General features: G+C 43.3%; 1 protein-coding gene across 9 annotated transcripts in view; it reads left to right on the top strand.

The window, feature by feature from the left end:
• LOC105832186 overlaps positions 1 to 16755 on the top strand; it is a 546626-nt gene that overhangs the window by 486168 nt on the left and 43703 nt on the right. For all 9 annotated transcript variants that reach the window (XM_036293132.1, XM_036293122.1, XM_036293121.1 and 6 more), the window contains one exon: positions 13344 to 13456. In XM_036293132.1, coding sequence (XP_036149025.1) covers positions 13344 to 13456 — 113 coding nt within the window. The remainder of the gene's footprint in view (positions 1 to 13343; positions 13457 to 16755) is intronic.

The following is a 16755-nucleotide window of genomic DNA, read 5'->3' as shown; positions in this document are numbered from 1 at the left end:
AGAAATACGTGTACAGAAAGAACGGTTTTGCTGAAATATTTAAAAGTTTAGCTGTAGACGTAGATTTGAAAATAATTTTGTTACATCATTAAATAATGCTTAGACATGAAATGCTGCAAAAAGTTTTAACATTTTAGTAACAAGCTTGAAAAAAAACGTCGATATAATTATTGTAATAATATAACAAAATTATTTTCAAAGTATCCATCTAAATTTTTACATACTTACCTTAACAAAACTGTTCTTATTGTGTGGCGCAATATGTGAACAAAAGTTCTGATAAACATTGTTAAAATCGAGCAAAATAGCAAAAGTAATTTAATAAAGACGAAAAGAGGGGAAATGGATGAGAGAAAAGGGACGTACGCGCTGTTTCATGCCGAGCGTGAATCATCGTAAAATTCTTCGATGGGATTAGTCTGGCTTTCACGGCGCCGGATATCATTAGAATCACGGCAAATGACGCTTTGGTCCAGTGATTGCAAATGCAGAGTGGGATGATTTGCATGACGTCGAACTTAATGTAAATCAATCGCATCAGCTCGTCCAGATCGAATTACGCATGTAGGTGGTCGAGTGATATCCCTCTCTTTTTTACTCATCACATGCTGCATACGGCATGAAAGAATTGTGAAATTATCTTGGAAATATATTAATATTTCTATTTTGGTGAAAATAATATTGATATTATTATTTGTAAAATATCAAATATCTATATTGAAGAAGTAAAATTATTTGAAACAATTTAAGAAATTGATACCTGGATTTTAAAGAATACTCCGCGCTTTTATTTCTTGGAGAAAAAAAGATTTTTTTTTTTTTAGAACGGCAACATAAAGGGAATCTCGTGGAATTAAAGGGGAGTGATTCATAGATGCTACCCTTTCCTTCAGTGATACCTGAGCGGCCGTCAAAGGCATCATTAGGAAGCGAAGGGTGCTGTGATATTCACCCCTTAAAATCCGTAGGATGGTAGACATTACGTATCGCAGACGTACGATCGAGGGGAAATCGAATTTTCGCATTGATCAAGGATTCGTTCCATCTCGAGTGGACGTCCGTTCTTAAAGAATTTTTATGACACTCGAAAACAGATAGAATTGCGCATCATTTGATATCCGAGAAGTCGCTTTCGACGGTCGGTGACGTTATTATTTTGTAGTAAGTATAGAAACTAGAGTAATATCCTCCATGCAGCTTTCATCGCGAGTTTTTATCGCCTCGGGATAATGGAACTTTCGAACCGGATTGGAACTTTCAGCTGGAAGGCAACGACAAAAATAACCCCATCGATATTCATATCTTCAGGAGATTATCTACACATGCTATTTGCCATTTCGCATGCGGTTATGCTGCGAGCAAGCGAGCGGATCGGCTGACTAATATGCATCCCCGTTCGGCGCCCACGCTCGCACGTATCACGTCGCATTAATTACGCGCGTTATTCGCGACCGACACCTCGGATCGCGGATAAGGAACTTTTCATCGAACCACTGGAGGCCAGAGCGCGTGGGCCGTCGGTGGGCGTCCCTCGATAATAAATGTAATCCGAGGAAGGAAAAGGCGGTGCGCGGTGAGGGATCCTCTCTTGGCCTTTTTCTTTTTCCCCCCCCCCCTTCTTTCTCTCCTCTCAAGGCGAGTCCTCGCTCGGATTCCTTTTGCACGAATCCTCTTTGGCATCCACGCGACATCCGAGAAGCCGCCAAAGGGATCATTAGGGACGACAGAGAGGGACGTGATCCACCACTCTTCGGCGCAGCGTACTCCGTTCTTAACCCCGCGGCCAGAATTAAGGTGCCACTCTCGAGGCATAAGATTCGGGATCGGCTCTAAAAATATTCCCAAGTGTCCTTGGAATTATCGTCATCTCATCTCTTAAGACAATATTAATATTGCAGAATAATCGAAGAGGAATGATAAACGTTCTTTAAATTTCTTTGGATTCTAATGATTTTTAAAGACGAATTTTTTGTCGAAAATTGGTACAGAGAACGTAGAATTCTTTCAAAGCGTTTAATATTGAACTCTGTAAGGTCTCGATAATCTAATCTCCTTTCGCAATTTTTCCCAGCATAATCCCGATTGAATTTTATTTTATCTTTTTATTTGACATCAATCATTTATTTATAAAATGTCAAGGAAAAGCTTTACTTTTGACAATGTAGGAATTTCGCCAGTCTGTGAAGCTTTAGGATACTAGAGGAGTAATCTATGAACCCGAGGGAAACACCTTTCACCTTCATCCGGAAGAGGACGAGACCGTCCCGATATCATCTCCCTCCTTCCTGCTTTTTTTTTTCTCTCGCCTCCCTGCCGCCGGATTTTCATTCTACGACGGATCCCGGCGATAAAACGCGCGCCGAAATCGGCACGTTCGGCCAGAAATTGGAAGGATCCGCCATTCTGTCGGGCTTCGACACGATGTAGGATTTACCGTCCGAAGGGAATAAAGATCGCGCGGAGAGTTCCTTCCGTCTCGACTCCTTCTGTACGGCAGCTCGTTACACATTCGTCGTCCTGCGTAAGAAGAAATTTCTTCCGAAATCTTTCGAGATAGCTCTAAGCGAATAAAAAATTTGACAAATCTTATTCTCAAGCTATCTGCGTGTATACCGAGGTATTACAGAAACCTAAGTAATTTGGCAATTGACCAGAGGTAATTGTCCAGTAATTCCTATTGCGATGGTGATTTTATCTTTGAGTTTGAAACGTGCGAAAGAGCGAAAAGAAACGTCCGATTTTTAGATGAAATTTAGCGGTCGCCGTCGATCGTAATCGAGAAAAGTTGCCGATGATTCACGTTAAGCACCGAGCTAACTCGAGTTATCCACTTACGCATGAATTAGACGGGCCCACCGGGACGCGTTAAGGGGAAACCGCGTCGAGAAACCGCACACCTTCCTAACGCGAGGGGAAAGTTCCTCCGTCTCCTCCTCATCATCGTCGTCGGTCGGAGAGAGAGAGAGATCTCGTTGCCGGGAAACTTTCGGGACTAATCGCTACTCTCTCGCGCCATCCCGTTGTCCGTTATCACTTTTCGCATCCTTCCCTTCTCCCCTTTCCCTTCCCTTTCTTCGCGTCCCATTTCATAGAAATGACTGATTCGTTGTACGTGCACCAGGCCGGACCAGGCGCGTTTCCCTGCCAATTTCGTCATGGAGCTCATCACGTTTCTGAAGACCTTTTCCTCCCTTTTCCATCTTTTATCTCTCCTTAGGGCACCCCGAAGGACGAGGACCCCTGCGGCAAAAATGCGTTCTCGAGCTGGTAACTTGGTCTATGTAAAGATTCAATAGGGTTTATTCGTGCACGGAAGCAAAGATGTGTGCTAAAGGCGTTACGTGACATATTGAAGCCCGGCTACGGGTATTTGATACGCTTATTAATTTAATGAGTACAAATATTAGCCGCCATTAAAATAAAATTATCTCGTTTCCCAAGGCGTGATCATTTCCATTGCGTCTTTAACTTGGAACTTTTTTGTATAAGAATCGCCCATTTAATTTCTATGCCCCTTCTTCCTTTTGAACGAAATAATTCATGTATGAAAACGTCAAGATTCTCTCCGGAAAGAGATCGAAGTACTACCACTCCTTCGTGAAGGAGGGGCTCGAGGGACGGCGACGTTCGAGTTCAACCGCATCTCGTTTCCTTGCTCCTTTTCCGCACTTCTCGAGGCGATCCTCGCGACTCGATCGATTCGATCGGGCGAGGGCGGCCGGTTGCAAGCGACCGAGCGATGCGATTGATCGAGTTACGGGGGGGGGGAGAGGGGGCGACTTGGAGATCCGCGATCTCGTTTGTTGAAATCCGGAGACGGGGAACGCGGGTTCGCTTTTACGCGGAAAAATCTGTGTCATTCGTTTAACGGAGCCGCGCACCGGCATCCAGCTTTTCCACGGGATTGCTACGCGCGATTCGATTCGCTCCGTGGGCGAATTAATTTTATCCTTCGCTTATCAAGTTGCACGCGCGCTTTAAGACGGTTCTCTCCGGAAGAGTGCTCCCGTGAAGCTCAGCTTCCCGAGAGAGTCTGAACGTTGTTGATAGCAGAGTAGCCGCTTTCGTTATCTTCTTCTCGTGTCCCTCCGATCGCGCACAAGAAGGATATTTATTCCCCACGGATATTGAGAGTTTACTTCTTTAGATTCCAGCACGCTAATTAAAATCTTTTCGCTTAAAAGATTAACACGATTTATTTCTGATCCGATATTGATAATCGCAATAATATAGTAATACATTGATATTTATCACCTAGAAATGATTAAACATTTAATAAATAATTTAATTATTCACACTTATAATAACGCAGTACAATTGTTTGTGTATTTTGGTGTAGACTAATCAGTCTGTTCCCAAAATTAATATGCATTTACTTTGTTTCTGAATTATTTTTCTTTTCTCATTATTTTCTCCAATTAAAAAGGAATAATGATTAAACGACGAATTTCTAAATTATCAAACCGTGGAAATCAATTCACTAATCTTTGTAGAAAGATTTTGGCATGGCGGTACATAAGAGGAATTGTCATGCAGCTGTTTGCTGATATCAACCGCGTATTCCTTGCTTCGTGTCGCAGGATTTCGATAGTACGCATTGCATCATACATCGGGGAATCCATTTCCGATCGTGTTGCAAAGGAACGTCACGGCCGGCCAGCATCCGTTTTATTGGTTGCCATTGGTCTCGATCGCGCGCGTTCCGGCGCATTAGCTCGATCGCCATCGACAAAATTCGGCCGTCCAGACAGCGCTGTTATGCTCGGCCTCCGTTGCTGATACGTCCGGCATGGAAATTATCGCGACTATGGCGAACCGGCATGTGCTTAACAGAGCTTAACCGAGCTTACGACCGGCCTCTCAAAGAGCCCGATACCGCGAAAACCGTATCGCTTCCACGGAAATTCTAAACCCGCATTCAGCACACGTTACAATTTTATGCGTCCCGACGTCGCCTGCTGATTGCAATTTTCAAATTTTTTTTCATTTCTTCCTTTTCGTGTCCTATTTTCAGTCGGATATAAAGTGTTCAGGGAACAAAAAAGTAACTTTGTCAAAGAACACGATGGTGATATATTCGCCGTACAAAAGAAACTTCAACGAGCTAAAGAGAATTATAAGTTAGTAAAAGAGCTGTAGGTATATATTTGATCCGTTACCAAGCATATAAATTCTTATTTACAGTTTTGTTACACTTGATACGCTGATATAAATTTCTTGCATTTCAAAATTGTCAATTACATGCGTGACAATAATAATTATAAAATCTCTGAGCGATCTTGTGTCTTTCGAGTTGCAATTATAACGATTACAAATACATACATTATTAAATTGAATAGAAAATGAGGATTAAATGGAAGAAACATATATAATTATCGACTTTATGAAATGTAATCAGTGACACACGTTGAGATATACATGCATATAGATCGTGATCTCGATTGAATCGTTGATTGCGTGAACGGCAAGGTCCCGTAATGAATCGTTATACATACATGTGGACACATGAATTCTCTCTATCCTTCCGGCGCTAGAGTAACGCATGCAAATCCCTGAACAAATTCGTAATTAACGTGTCCTAAACTATCGTGAACCAATTACGATAAAACGGGCGTCAGCAAAGAGCAGAAAAGAAAATAGAAAAGCACAAGAAGATAACGTAGGTTAAGATTATTTCTATTCCTAATAACGTTCTAGATGTAATCTTCTAAATTAAAAAAAAAAACAATTGTTTTTAAGGAAATAAATTAGTGAAATAATGAGAAATAATTTTAAGCGAAAATTAGTGATATGCGGGGTGCCATGTCGACGATATATCGAAAACGGCTGGAGAAAAGATAGAAAGCAGAGATATGATTGAGAAGCATCGAGCATGCAAAAAAAGAAAATGTGTACGTATGTGTGTGTGTGTGTATGTGTGTGAGACAGAGAAAGAGAGAGAGAGAGAGATAGAGGAGGGGGAGGGAAACAGCTAAATCAACGAGATGATTTTCGATTCAACCCCGACATTCCGCCACCCTTTTCCCTTGTGCATTTCTATCTGTCTCGTAGTCTCATCTCCCGCTATTGTTGCCCCCCGCGGTTTATGCTAATGCCGTGCCACTGAATTTAACGTCTCGCGTGTACGCTCGTTTGCGTATCGTGCGTCAGACGCGGATACGCCTACGTGCGTATGAACTTTGCGGGGGTCGCTTGCAATTGAATCACGGGGGATGAATATCTGAATCAATAATATACTACGGACATTATAATTGCAGCGGGACATTGTTAGAACATTATTGTTATTTCAGTATCATTGTTTAATGTAACGACCATATATACATAACTATCATCATCACATTATTAAACTAGAATGTTGGAATGCGATATACAATATGAATTTAAAGTTAAACACTTTCTTTTTTTACCAGTGTCTTTCTAACCTATGTCCTTTAACGTCTTCGTAATTCTATCGTAAATTTCTTATGTACCTTTCCCTGCGTGCCTTTAATATATAAAAAAAAACTTCAAAGAGAAAGAAGAAAAAAAAAGAGAAAAAGCGTAAGCAAGCAGTTTTATCACGCTCCTCCTCTCTATTTCTCTCTTTCTTCCTCTAGTAAGATAATCAGTATTCTTATAGATGCAATTTGCCATTTTTATTAACAAGCATTCCGAGTAGCGAAACAAAAGATATTATCTATAAAGAACATCGCGGCTCCCCCTTCTCCTCCTCTTTCTTTCTTTCTGAAGCCCCCAAAAATATTCAATTCATAACGCAACGTGTATTATTCGTGCACACACACGTACGTATATGTGTATATACGTACTCGGAATCATATACCGTCGGTAATATAATATGTATACATGTTTCCCTGCACTCAGGCCGCGAGATCGCATTACGTGATATCGATTGCATTCAGTCCGTAGGGAAGCTTTCTTTTTCCGGTTTTCCCATTCAACCCTAACCCGGCCGCTCTCTCCGCTAATCACTCTTTCTCTCTCGTGTCTTTCACCCTTCCCTCCCCCTTCTTTTTTTTCCATCCGCGATCGCATGAACTTCGTTAACGACAACACGTTAATTAACGTCGGAACGTCGCCTGATCAAAATGCCGAACGATACCTTCGCAGTAGCGCGCGGATCGAAAGGTTGGGGAACGAGAGGGGGGGGAGTTCCGAAACTCATTCGGTAATGCAAGCGAGGTCCACCAACAAGATCGGCCTTCAGATACTGCTGCATTCGTATGCTTGTATTCGCCCCCGCGGCAGTCGATTAGGGTAACGATTGTGTGTACAAGCCTCTGGAGGGAACGTTGTCTGAAAAGCGAAGATTATCTTCAGTTCCTAACAAGGCAAGCGCTCTTGCAATCTCTTGCCATTAATATCGTTTTCTAATAGAATAATGTACGAGTAATCGTAATGTTGCGATAGTCCAATCAAAGTAAATTTCAGTCACCTTTTAAGCGGGATATTTGTCTTTCAGATGTTTTGACACACAGTGTGGGAATATCGGAAAAACCCGGGCAAAAATTAAATTTTAAGTGTGCCTATTGATTTTAATGATTGACTTTAGTGCACGCACTAATTGAACAATTATAGATAATTTGTTAATGTACAAGTATTGAAAACAAATATTTATAGTAATTGTATGTTTAAAATATCATAAATTTTGATGTTAAATACGAATCGGAGAATATTGACTCAGAAATGTCCAATATCTCAAAATCCTCCACTATGCGACAAATCGATAGTTTTCTGCTTCAGCGAAAATAATTAGATTACGTGAGGAACTCAAGATTAATTGGGCGTTACGTCACGCTGCAGAAACATTTTTACATTCGCATGAGCTTACTGCGAATTACGCATCGGCGAGCGAATAGCGCGCTCGCGCGCGCGACGAACGAACCGTCGAAAACGTTCCTTTTTTTCTGCCTTTCTTTTTTTTTTTTTTTTTTTTCTATTCCACGAGACGGGCAATTTCAACGGGAGCAGATGACGTCTATCCAATAATGCACACACCGCCTAGCTGGCCGGAGCGCGATAGGCGACCGGCGGCGCCGAAGAACAGTAGCCGCTCACCGATCCATAAACAATCCCGCGATGTTATCGCTTCCCTGCTCCCGTGCACGACAGCGGAGGGAATCCTCGAACGAGGATCGATCGATCCCCGCGCCATTCCGCAGTGCTGCACGCTCCTGTGTGCGTGCGCGCGTCGAACAGACTCCGTTTAATTGATATATTGTTGCCCAATCGGAGAACGCTATCTCTCAACCTTCACGTCCGATGGTGCACTGCACAAAAATACACGTGCGACATTTCGCAGATGGTCCAAGCTGCCTTCATAAGTTGAATGAGAGAGATAAAAAACCCTTTCGAATTCCTTAGCATCAAACCCTCTTGTTATCTTGTCGCGATTGCAGAATATCGCCGCCGCTTAATTTGCACCTTGTTGTTAATTTTATAAAGTATATCGGATATAAATAATTAATTAATTTTATAAAGTATTACTTATAAAGGATATAAAAAACGAACTTTCCTAATAATCTTTCTTGACGAAATAAGGAGAAGTCGATTCGTCCCAAAATCACGTACACGAAAAAAAAAAGGACAAATTAACCTATAGAGAAATGCGAAGCCTACCGTCTCGCGTGTCCCTTCCCGCTATCCGCTTCCGCAATCAGAGAACTTTCACCCTCCCTTACGATGCAGTTCCGTTCGATTACGATCGTTGTTACGTTCATTGCGCTACGCGCGCGCGGCTGTCCACAAGGAGCCCATTAATTGGATCTGGCATCGGGTTACTCTCGGGCTTCGATTCACCCCATGTTCCGCCGCGTAAATCCGGCAGCTCGTGTATGCGCTGCCCGGCTGCAGGGGCACGGTGTTGCTCTTTTCCGAAACTGCGTCCGCGGCATGACCGCAGGAAATACGTACGCCGGTCTTTGGATACGAAAATTCGAAGCTCCTAGAGTAATAAATGTCCCTCGTCACTATTCGTAAAATCTACTTTGGACAACAAGCAGATCGATTTGCGCTGTCGAAAAGATCCATTTGTATTAAAAAAAAAAAAATTATAAAATTAATTTCTGTGACGTGATCGAGAGGTGCATATGAGCACAATTTAATTTATAATGTAACGTGAGCGAATTATTTGATAATTGCTCCGTTTAATCTCGCGAGCGTCCCTGTGATAACGTGATACACCAAAAACGTATCCAAATTATTATTCATCCTCGCGCGCGTATTACCGCGTGGGCGGCACGGAGTGTCGTGGCGAACCGCATGCAAGTGCAACCGCATTGTGCGTCACTGACACGGTGCATCGCGCTATCCGCTTTCTCTTCGGCAACGGTAGAGTGATATTCGGTGACTTTTCCACTGCGCTCTTACCCACTCTTTTCCATTGCCTCTCACGTACAAATCCCTCCGCTCTCAATTTTCAAGAATTCGAGCTCGAATTTTGTCTCTCTTATTTATCTTTCCCATATTTTCTGGTGAGAACGACATTATACATCACGGCAAGCTCTATCGGTATATATTTTCCAAATTCTACCGCGCCAGGAAAACGGGGAAGGGAAAGATGAAGAGAGGTGATCACTTAGAGGAAGGGGGATTCTCTTACTGACGCTGGTCTCTCAACTGAATCCATTAGCCAGCGCCATTAATATCCTGGTAATGATGAGCGATGAGCCACCGCGCGGAGGACGAAGCGGATCAGGAGAGGACGAGCTACTTTCGGATGATGACGTTAAGGGGGAAAGAGAGAGAGGAAGAGAAAGAGCGAGCGAAAAAAAAAGGGAAAAGATGAATAGACAGACAGACAGACAGATAGATAGATCTATAGACAGGTAAATGGGTAGATGCACGCTGCATTACGAGAGATGTGTAGAACAAAAGAGAGAAATCTTCTTTCGTAGAATAATAAGTAACTTAGAATTATTAAATTAAATATGTAATTAGTGATTATTGAGAATAATTATAATTATAAACGATTATGTTGTAATTTTCTAATATCAAAATTAACGCGTAGCGTAAAATCAGGTGACATTTAAAGACGGGCAAGCGATACACATCGCACTGAGAAACGAACAACAACAATAAGACGATAAAATTTTAAACGCGAGCGTAAAGTACGCTCCATAAGCGGGCAAATTTCGATGCCAATTCAAATTTTAATTAAAATTTCGCAAGAAAAGGAAAGAAAGACAAAGGGCAAAGATGTTGTGGAAGTAAAGAGTCACCAACACGCCCGCGCTTCCGCAATCGCTGCCGTGTAGGTGGCATGTGTATTATATACGTGCTTACAGAAGCTTTGATAAATGCTGCTGTGCTTGGCCCGCTGCCAAATAGCACACCGTACAATGTATCTCATCGCTCGTGTATTCCTCATCGCGCCTTTCACAAGACGAGATACGCTCGTGTTGCCGTGGTAAATTAAACCTTTACACGGTAAATATATCGGCTGGCGACGATTAAAAGCCGACCACTCGGCTGGCCATTACGACGCTTCAATTATTTAATATCAGAAGGAGTAGACGGAGATAATCCGAAATTTTTTTTTTATTACTCAGGGAAAGTGTATTAAAGGCATTTACTTGTTTGAAAGGATAAATCTCTGGAAATTTTCCTAACCATTCGTATCGTTAAATATTGATCCCGAAATAAAGAGAAATTCTTTTTGTCAATTTTCAATTAGCTGTAACAGCCCGACTCTTTATTGTATCACGAATTATTTGCGATGCGTCAACTTCACCGAAGGATCAAACTCAGCCTTGACTTCCGCTGCCTGTCAAGAAATAATTAAGCGCCCTTTCATCACTCAGGCTCGTTCATTCATCATTCAACCTCGCATTGAATATGTTCATCTTGGCGAACTCTAATGTTACGAATGAGTTTTATGGACCTGACGAAACTTCCAGTCGAGCAGAGAAAATGTTTTCAAGGACAACACGATCCCTCGGGATGAGGGAAGTTGCCTTCTATTACGTGATCTTTGATAAATATCGCCTTCCTTGATGACGCTCCGTGTAGCGTGATATCTATCACATTCCGCAACGTGTATTGTGCCGCGCGTTTCTCTTTAGTCTGAACCTTATCAACACGTATTTAACCAACCCCCCCGACCAATCCGGCATCCGTGCACCCTCTTTCAGAGTGTCGCCCAGGTAAATGAGAATCTCGCTCTTACAATGCTCCTCGGTCGATACGCCGAAGGGCCGAGAATAGGAACGGGGGCGGATCCGATCTGACTGATCGGAAGTACCTTTCAGGCCCGAGAATCCCCATCCTTTTTCTGCGAAAATCACTTTCCCTTTTTCGCAAGCGGACCACGTAACGCGTTGTGGAAAGGAGGCTTCTTTTCCTTCTCTCCCTCTTCCCTTTCCCTCAACGCGCTCCCTTTCCTTTTCTTACCCCCCCCCCCCCCCCCGGCACGTGTGCTCGGGCACTTCCCGGACGTACTACGTGCCTCTTATGAAGAATCCAGTCACAATGGCGAGGGGACTGGAGATTCCGATACGAATTTCCGACGTTCCGCGCTGCACCGCCGTCGTCGATATAACGTCGAGTATATCTAGTTCGAGAAATGAAGAATTTTGGCCGCGAAATTCTCCACCTCGTACCCCCTTCTCCCTCCCCCCCCTCCTTCCTTACCTTTCAGACCTCCCTGCGTGGAGACGTAAATGAGGGTCGCGATGATATTTCACGGTAGTATCGATATGAGGGATTGATCCTTCGGATCAGCCTTTCGCAATCTACTTTTTCATCACAATTGACTCAAACGAGATTATCCGTAAAGAAAACAATATCAAATTCAAAAGTCTTCTTACGAGAGGAATGAATTTTTAAATTATCAATTCCTTATAAAACTCCGGGAAAAATTAATTTCTGAATTGCTGAGGAGGTCTTGATTAAAACCGCTTTCGGGTTTCTATTGAACTATCTAGCTCGTTCGTTATGCACACTCTGCAAAATGCTTCGCGTTAATTATAAATGAACAAATCTTGGAGGAATTACTTTAATATCTGGCCGTGGCTACAAAATTAGCTCACAAATCGAGCAAATATTTCCCGGTAGAAGCAGCATCATTCATTTTTGTTGCAAATGCAGCATAGATATGGCTTAACGCTTGGCTTAACTACGACCAAGCACTCTTTAATACGCTTTAAATATTAAATGCCACAAATAAAGGGACAGCGATAAATAATGCTGTGTGTATGGGAACAAAATAGGAAATATAAAAGCGAAGGTGTGTGAGTAGCAATTCACGTTGCCGCGCAAAACGGCGCCTAACGCGCGGGTTTCCCTTCACGTTCAGGCGTAAAAGCGCGTCTTCACGACGATGGCAGCACAAAGCTGCGCGCTGTCTCGATTAAGTCTGTCGGAATGAACGAATGAAGCTGTTTCCCCACGGCGATTAATTCGCCTCTTCCGGTATTATCGCGCTCGCGACGGCCGCCGTAATAACACGGCGGCGTCGCATAATGCCATGCCGCGCGACCGTCGTTTTTGCAACTCTCTTCTGTGAGAAAATGAGGAAATTTATATCCGCGATCTCATTATCGGTCACCGCCGACACGAACCGGTTTCCTTCGATTGCCCTCAAGGGTCGAAATCCGTTCCACAAACGATAAAATTGACATTCAGTTCGCGATTTAATCCTTGTTAATTATCGCGGTGTGCAGTAACGCGTCGAATTGATCCGAATTGAAATTTTTCTCCGACTTTCAACCTTGGTTTTAGGACGCATGTAGATTCTAGAGGATTACAATAGGTTATTATCATGGGAATCGAAATCCTTTGTGACCACCTTAAAATGGTAGTTATCGAAAGATTTCTTATTTTGAAGTTAAAAAAGGTTTTCGGCAAAACCTCTTGTGTATATAAAACTTTTCACAGACTCTATTATAGTCAGTAGGTATTGAATAGTATCGAAAGAGGTTTGAGTGTTTGAAGTATCTAAATAGGCGTGAAAGGAGTCTAATTGAGATCAAAAGTAGGAGTAAAATTTTCGGACTCGGGGGAATTTTAGGAACTCAGCGTGGAATCATTCTCACGACTATATTCTGTGATTCCATTGGATGAAATTGTTATTTCGTTCTAATGATGAGAATAGAATTTGTGCTCGCGTAATGTAATTTAATATTACTATATTTTGGTAATGGATTCAATGAATTCCCGTGCCACATTGTGGGATATATTCGCACAATAATAATCAGAATTATCTGCATGTTCTCTCTCTCTCTCTCTTTCTCGCTCGCTCTCTTTATCTGCGCAAATAGTTATATAATAATATATCGATGTTTTCACAAAATAGATATAGATATCCGTATGATAATATGCTCTAATGATTCTCTAATGATTTTCAGATGATCGACGCCTCCTACCACACAAACCCGTCGTTGCAGAGCACTGCCCTAATCATCACCTGTGCGGTGGTCCTTCTGCTGATGGCCGCGATTGTGTCCGTCGTCTTCTGGAAGTAAGTAGATTTTCTCCTACCGTTATTTTTCTTACGGTCATACGATATGATGCACCGTCAAATATAACGTAATACGGTAAAAGTGACTTGTGAGGTCATTCGCGACGGTCGTTCCTCGCAATAAATAAAACGCCAGTTTCACTCACGCCGGGACGTCGTGTAGCCTTGTGTTTTCGAAGTCCGAGGTCGTTTAGTATGCATCCGCATTTCAAGGGATCGAGATCACAGACCACCCTCGGACTCTTGCACAATTCAAGGAAAACGGAAAGGGACGGCCACATGGGGCGAGAATAAGTGCGAGGTCTTGTTGAATGTGGGAGAGAGCGTTACCGATTGCTCCAGATTTAACCAAAAATAGAACAACCAGCGAGGAAACGAGGAAACGAGCATTTGAGCGTCCGTCGGTTTGTTCCCGACGGCGCCCCGGTTGCTTGCTCTGTCTGCCTCCTCGTACCGGGCGATGATCTATGGCGCGGTGAGCCGCACCAAGGGGGAGCCATATAGGTCTACCCGGGAAATGTTACTTCACGAACACCGTAGTCGATGGTCAAAATGTCAGCTATCGGTATTCTAAGATTTAGTGAAGTCTCTGTTTCCTTTAAGAATAGATTTGCTCTGTCAGAAAAAAAAAATGACATTATTTGAGATTTATTAGAATGTGCAATTTTGCAATTTTTGCACTTATCGTTGGAAAGATCAGAGTAAATGTGCATTCTTTGTATGCGAATAAAATAAATTCACGTCGAGCTAACGAGGGAAAACGAATATTTGTAAAAATGTATATGAAATCGGGCTCAAGGAACTTAAATAATTCCCACGGAATGTTCACACGATTACGCACAGCGCACTTGTGCTGTCGAACGAGTTTTTATAATACGATTATGCAACTTTCTTGGTCTCCTGACGGACGAGCGAAGCGATCGAGGGAACGCAGATGAGAGTGTTGCTCTTAAGCGCATCCTAAATTACCCGAAAATGGAGCACCTGAAGACGCGACCTGAGAAAGCCTGCCACTTTAATTAATACCTAACCGTGTTTCCGACAGCCTGTGGCTCTGGTTCTCATATCGTGCACCGAGATCTAGGTCGCGGTGAGATTAGATGATGACTTCATAATTAACGAGGATGCCATCTTGCGCTTTTGCGAAAAAAAAAGATACGCGACCGCGCGTAATATCGTTATATATAACAATTAGCGGAGATGACGTTGCATAATAAGTAAAGCGCCACGGTTATATCTCCATTTGAAATTTCGCCTGGAATTTTTATCCGTGCCATCTTGAGATACAAGCAGCGAGGAAGGAAATAGGGCGACGTCGTCGCACTAATGGGTCCTAAATTAGCCAAAAACAAAGCCTCTCTCTCTTTCTCTCTCTCTCTCTCTCTCTCTCTCTCTCGCACCCCTCTTCTCATCTAGTTTCACCACTACAGTCTGCCGCCGACAACGCCGGTTCTTGCTCGCAGTACCGTGTGCTGATCTACAAGCAGCCGCAGTAGGTAATTTATTTAGAGCACACAGCGGTGGCCGAGAACTTTTCGACCGTTTCTCTAGAAATTTTAGAAATTCGCACCTATACATTACGTTTCCATTCTTTCAGCCATGGGATTCGCCTCATTCCTTTGAAAATTTTAGAAATTGGAGCGCACTTTTCTTCCTTTTGCAATACATGACACTTTGGAAATATATGGTGATGCCCGAGCCACGTTAGAAATTGTCTCACGTGCATTTCGACCTTTGCTACTCTCTCGACAAGAGAACAGCATGCCTAATTGGCATTCCAGCGAGTCCTAAATTAAAGCAGAAATAGGCCATTCCTGAAATGGGCGTACGCCCAGGCGCTGTTACGTACCGCCGACAGCGGAACAACGCGCCAGTAATTTGTGACACGGTGGCTCATGCTAGTCGGCACGGTTTCGTGGATCCGCGGGACACGGGAAAATACATTTACCGACGTCCGGGGGGTGGCTTACTTGGGGAGATTTACGGGCGCACAGCCGCGGGCGAAAGCTCCGTTGCGCCGTTGTCGTACGTTGATTGGACGCGCGGTAAAAAATGGAGCGGCTCGATAAGACGAATAGGAGACACGCGGGGAGGTTGACAATTCGACGGGCGGCACTTTCGTGCGCGCTTTCAAATAGCGTACCTTTTCGCCAGCTTCGAGAGAGACCGCACGTTTTTTTTTCATGTTTGCGTGAGCAACCGGGGTCGTCGGTTTTTTTTTTTTTTTTCAATTCTCTTCGCTTCCAATAAGAGTCAAACGACGGAGCCTCATTCTTCATTTAATCTTTAAGCAGGATAAGATACACGGACGTAGACAGAGCGAGCAATTCTTCGTAAGAGCAAAAAGGGTCCTAAGGGTCTGCGCGCCTGCAGGAATTTGCAGAACGGAGATAACGTCAGCGACGTTAGTGAAATTTCCTGTGCACGGACACGGAAGGCACGGACGTTCGTCCAATCATATCGGTTAATATTTGCCCAGCACGCCTCGCCTGTAATCTCAAAATACATCGCCTAACTGGTTCCGTCCGTCCGACCGTCTGCGTCATTCGATCTTCGGATCACTCGGCGAACTGTCAACCCGCGATTAACTCTCCGCTAATGAGCAACGAATCCGCGCGCCTCTCTCGTGGCCTCGCATGATGATCGATCGACATCGGTCTACAAACCGCCGCGCCGGTCGAGAGGACAATTTTCGGGGCAGCGCACAGTGCCCCGTATTGTGGCACGGCCCTCGAAAGGCGCACTCGTCGCGACAACGGCGGCCCTGTTTTCGCGCGTATTATCGTAATGTCCGGCCATTATCGGCGACCACGCCGCTGTAGTATCTCAAGTGTTACCGGTTCCCCATATTCGCGCTTTGTGGGTGGCTGTCATAAGTACGACCGTGCCGGACACTCGTATGCCAGAGCGAATTAGGACCGGCCACCAGTAAAATTAGATATCTGACAGCGACAGCGTCAAGATGCCTCTTTTTGGTCATAAGTTGCTCAGAAAATGGCCTTGTAAAGCGTGAATCTTTATGTTAGGATTTGATCGTATTTAATTCACTTACGAAAAAACAAAGGTATCGAGACTTTAATTTTAATATTTTTTTCTTTTTTTAGAAAGACGCGTTCTGAAACAATTAAGAAGAAAAAATATCGAATATATTCCCTTTTTTTTTTTTAAATAAAGGTTCCATAAAAAGATTCGAAAAGTAAGCAGCTGTAAAAATGTATCCTTCTATTTTTAGGGCTTTCCTAATTATTAAGAACTGAGTCTAATGATCATTCTCATATGGTTCTCGAGTTTCCGTTACT

The sequence above is a fragment of the Monomorium pharaonis genome, chromosome 1 (genome assembly GCF_013373865.1).
Source record: "Monomorium pharaonis isolate MP-MQ-018 chromosome 1, ASM1337386v2, whole genome shotgun sequence".
NCBI classification, from domain to species: domain Eukaryota; kingdom Metazoa; phylum Arthropoda; class Insecta; order Hymenoptera; family Formicidae; genus Monomorium; species Monomorium pharaonis.
The sequence above is the reverse complement of the archived record's forward strand: the minus strand, read 5'-3'. Positions and strand labels throughout refer to the sequence as shown.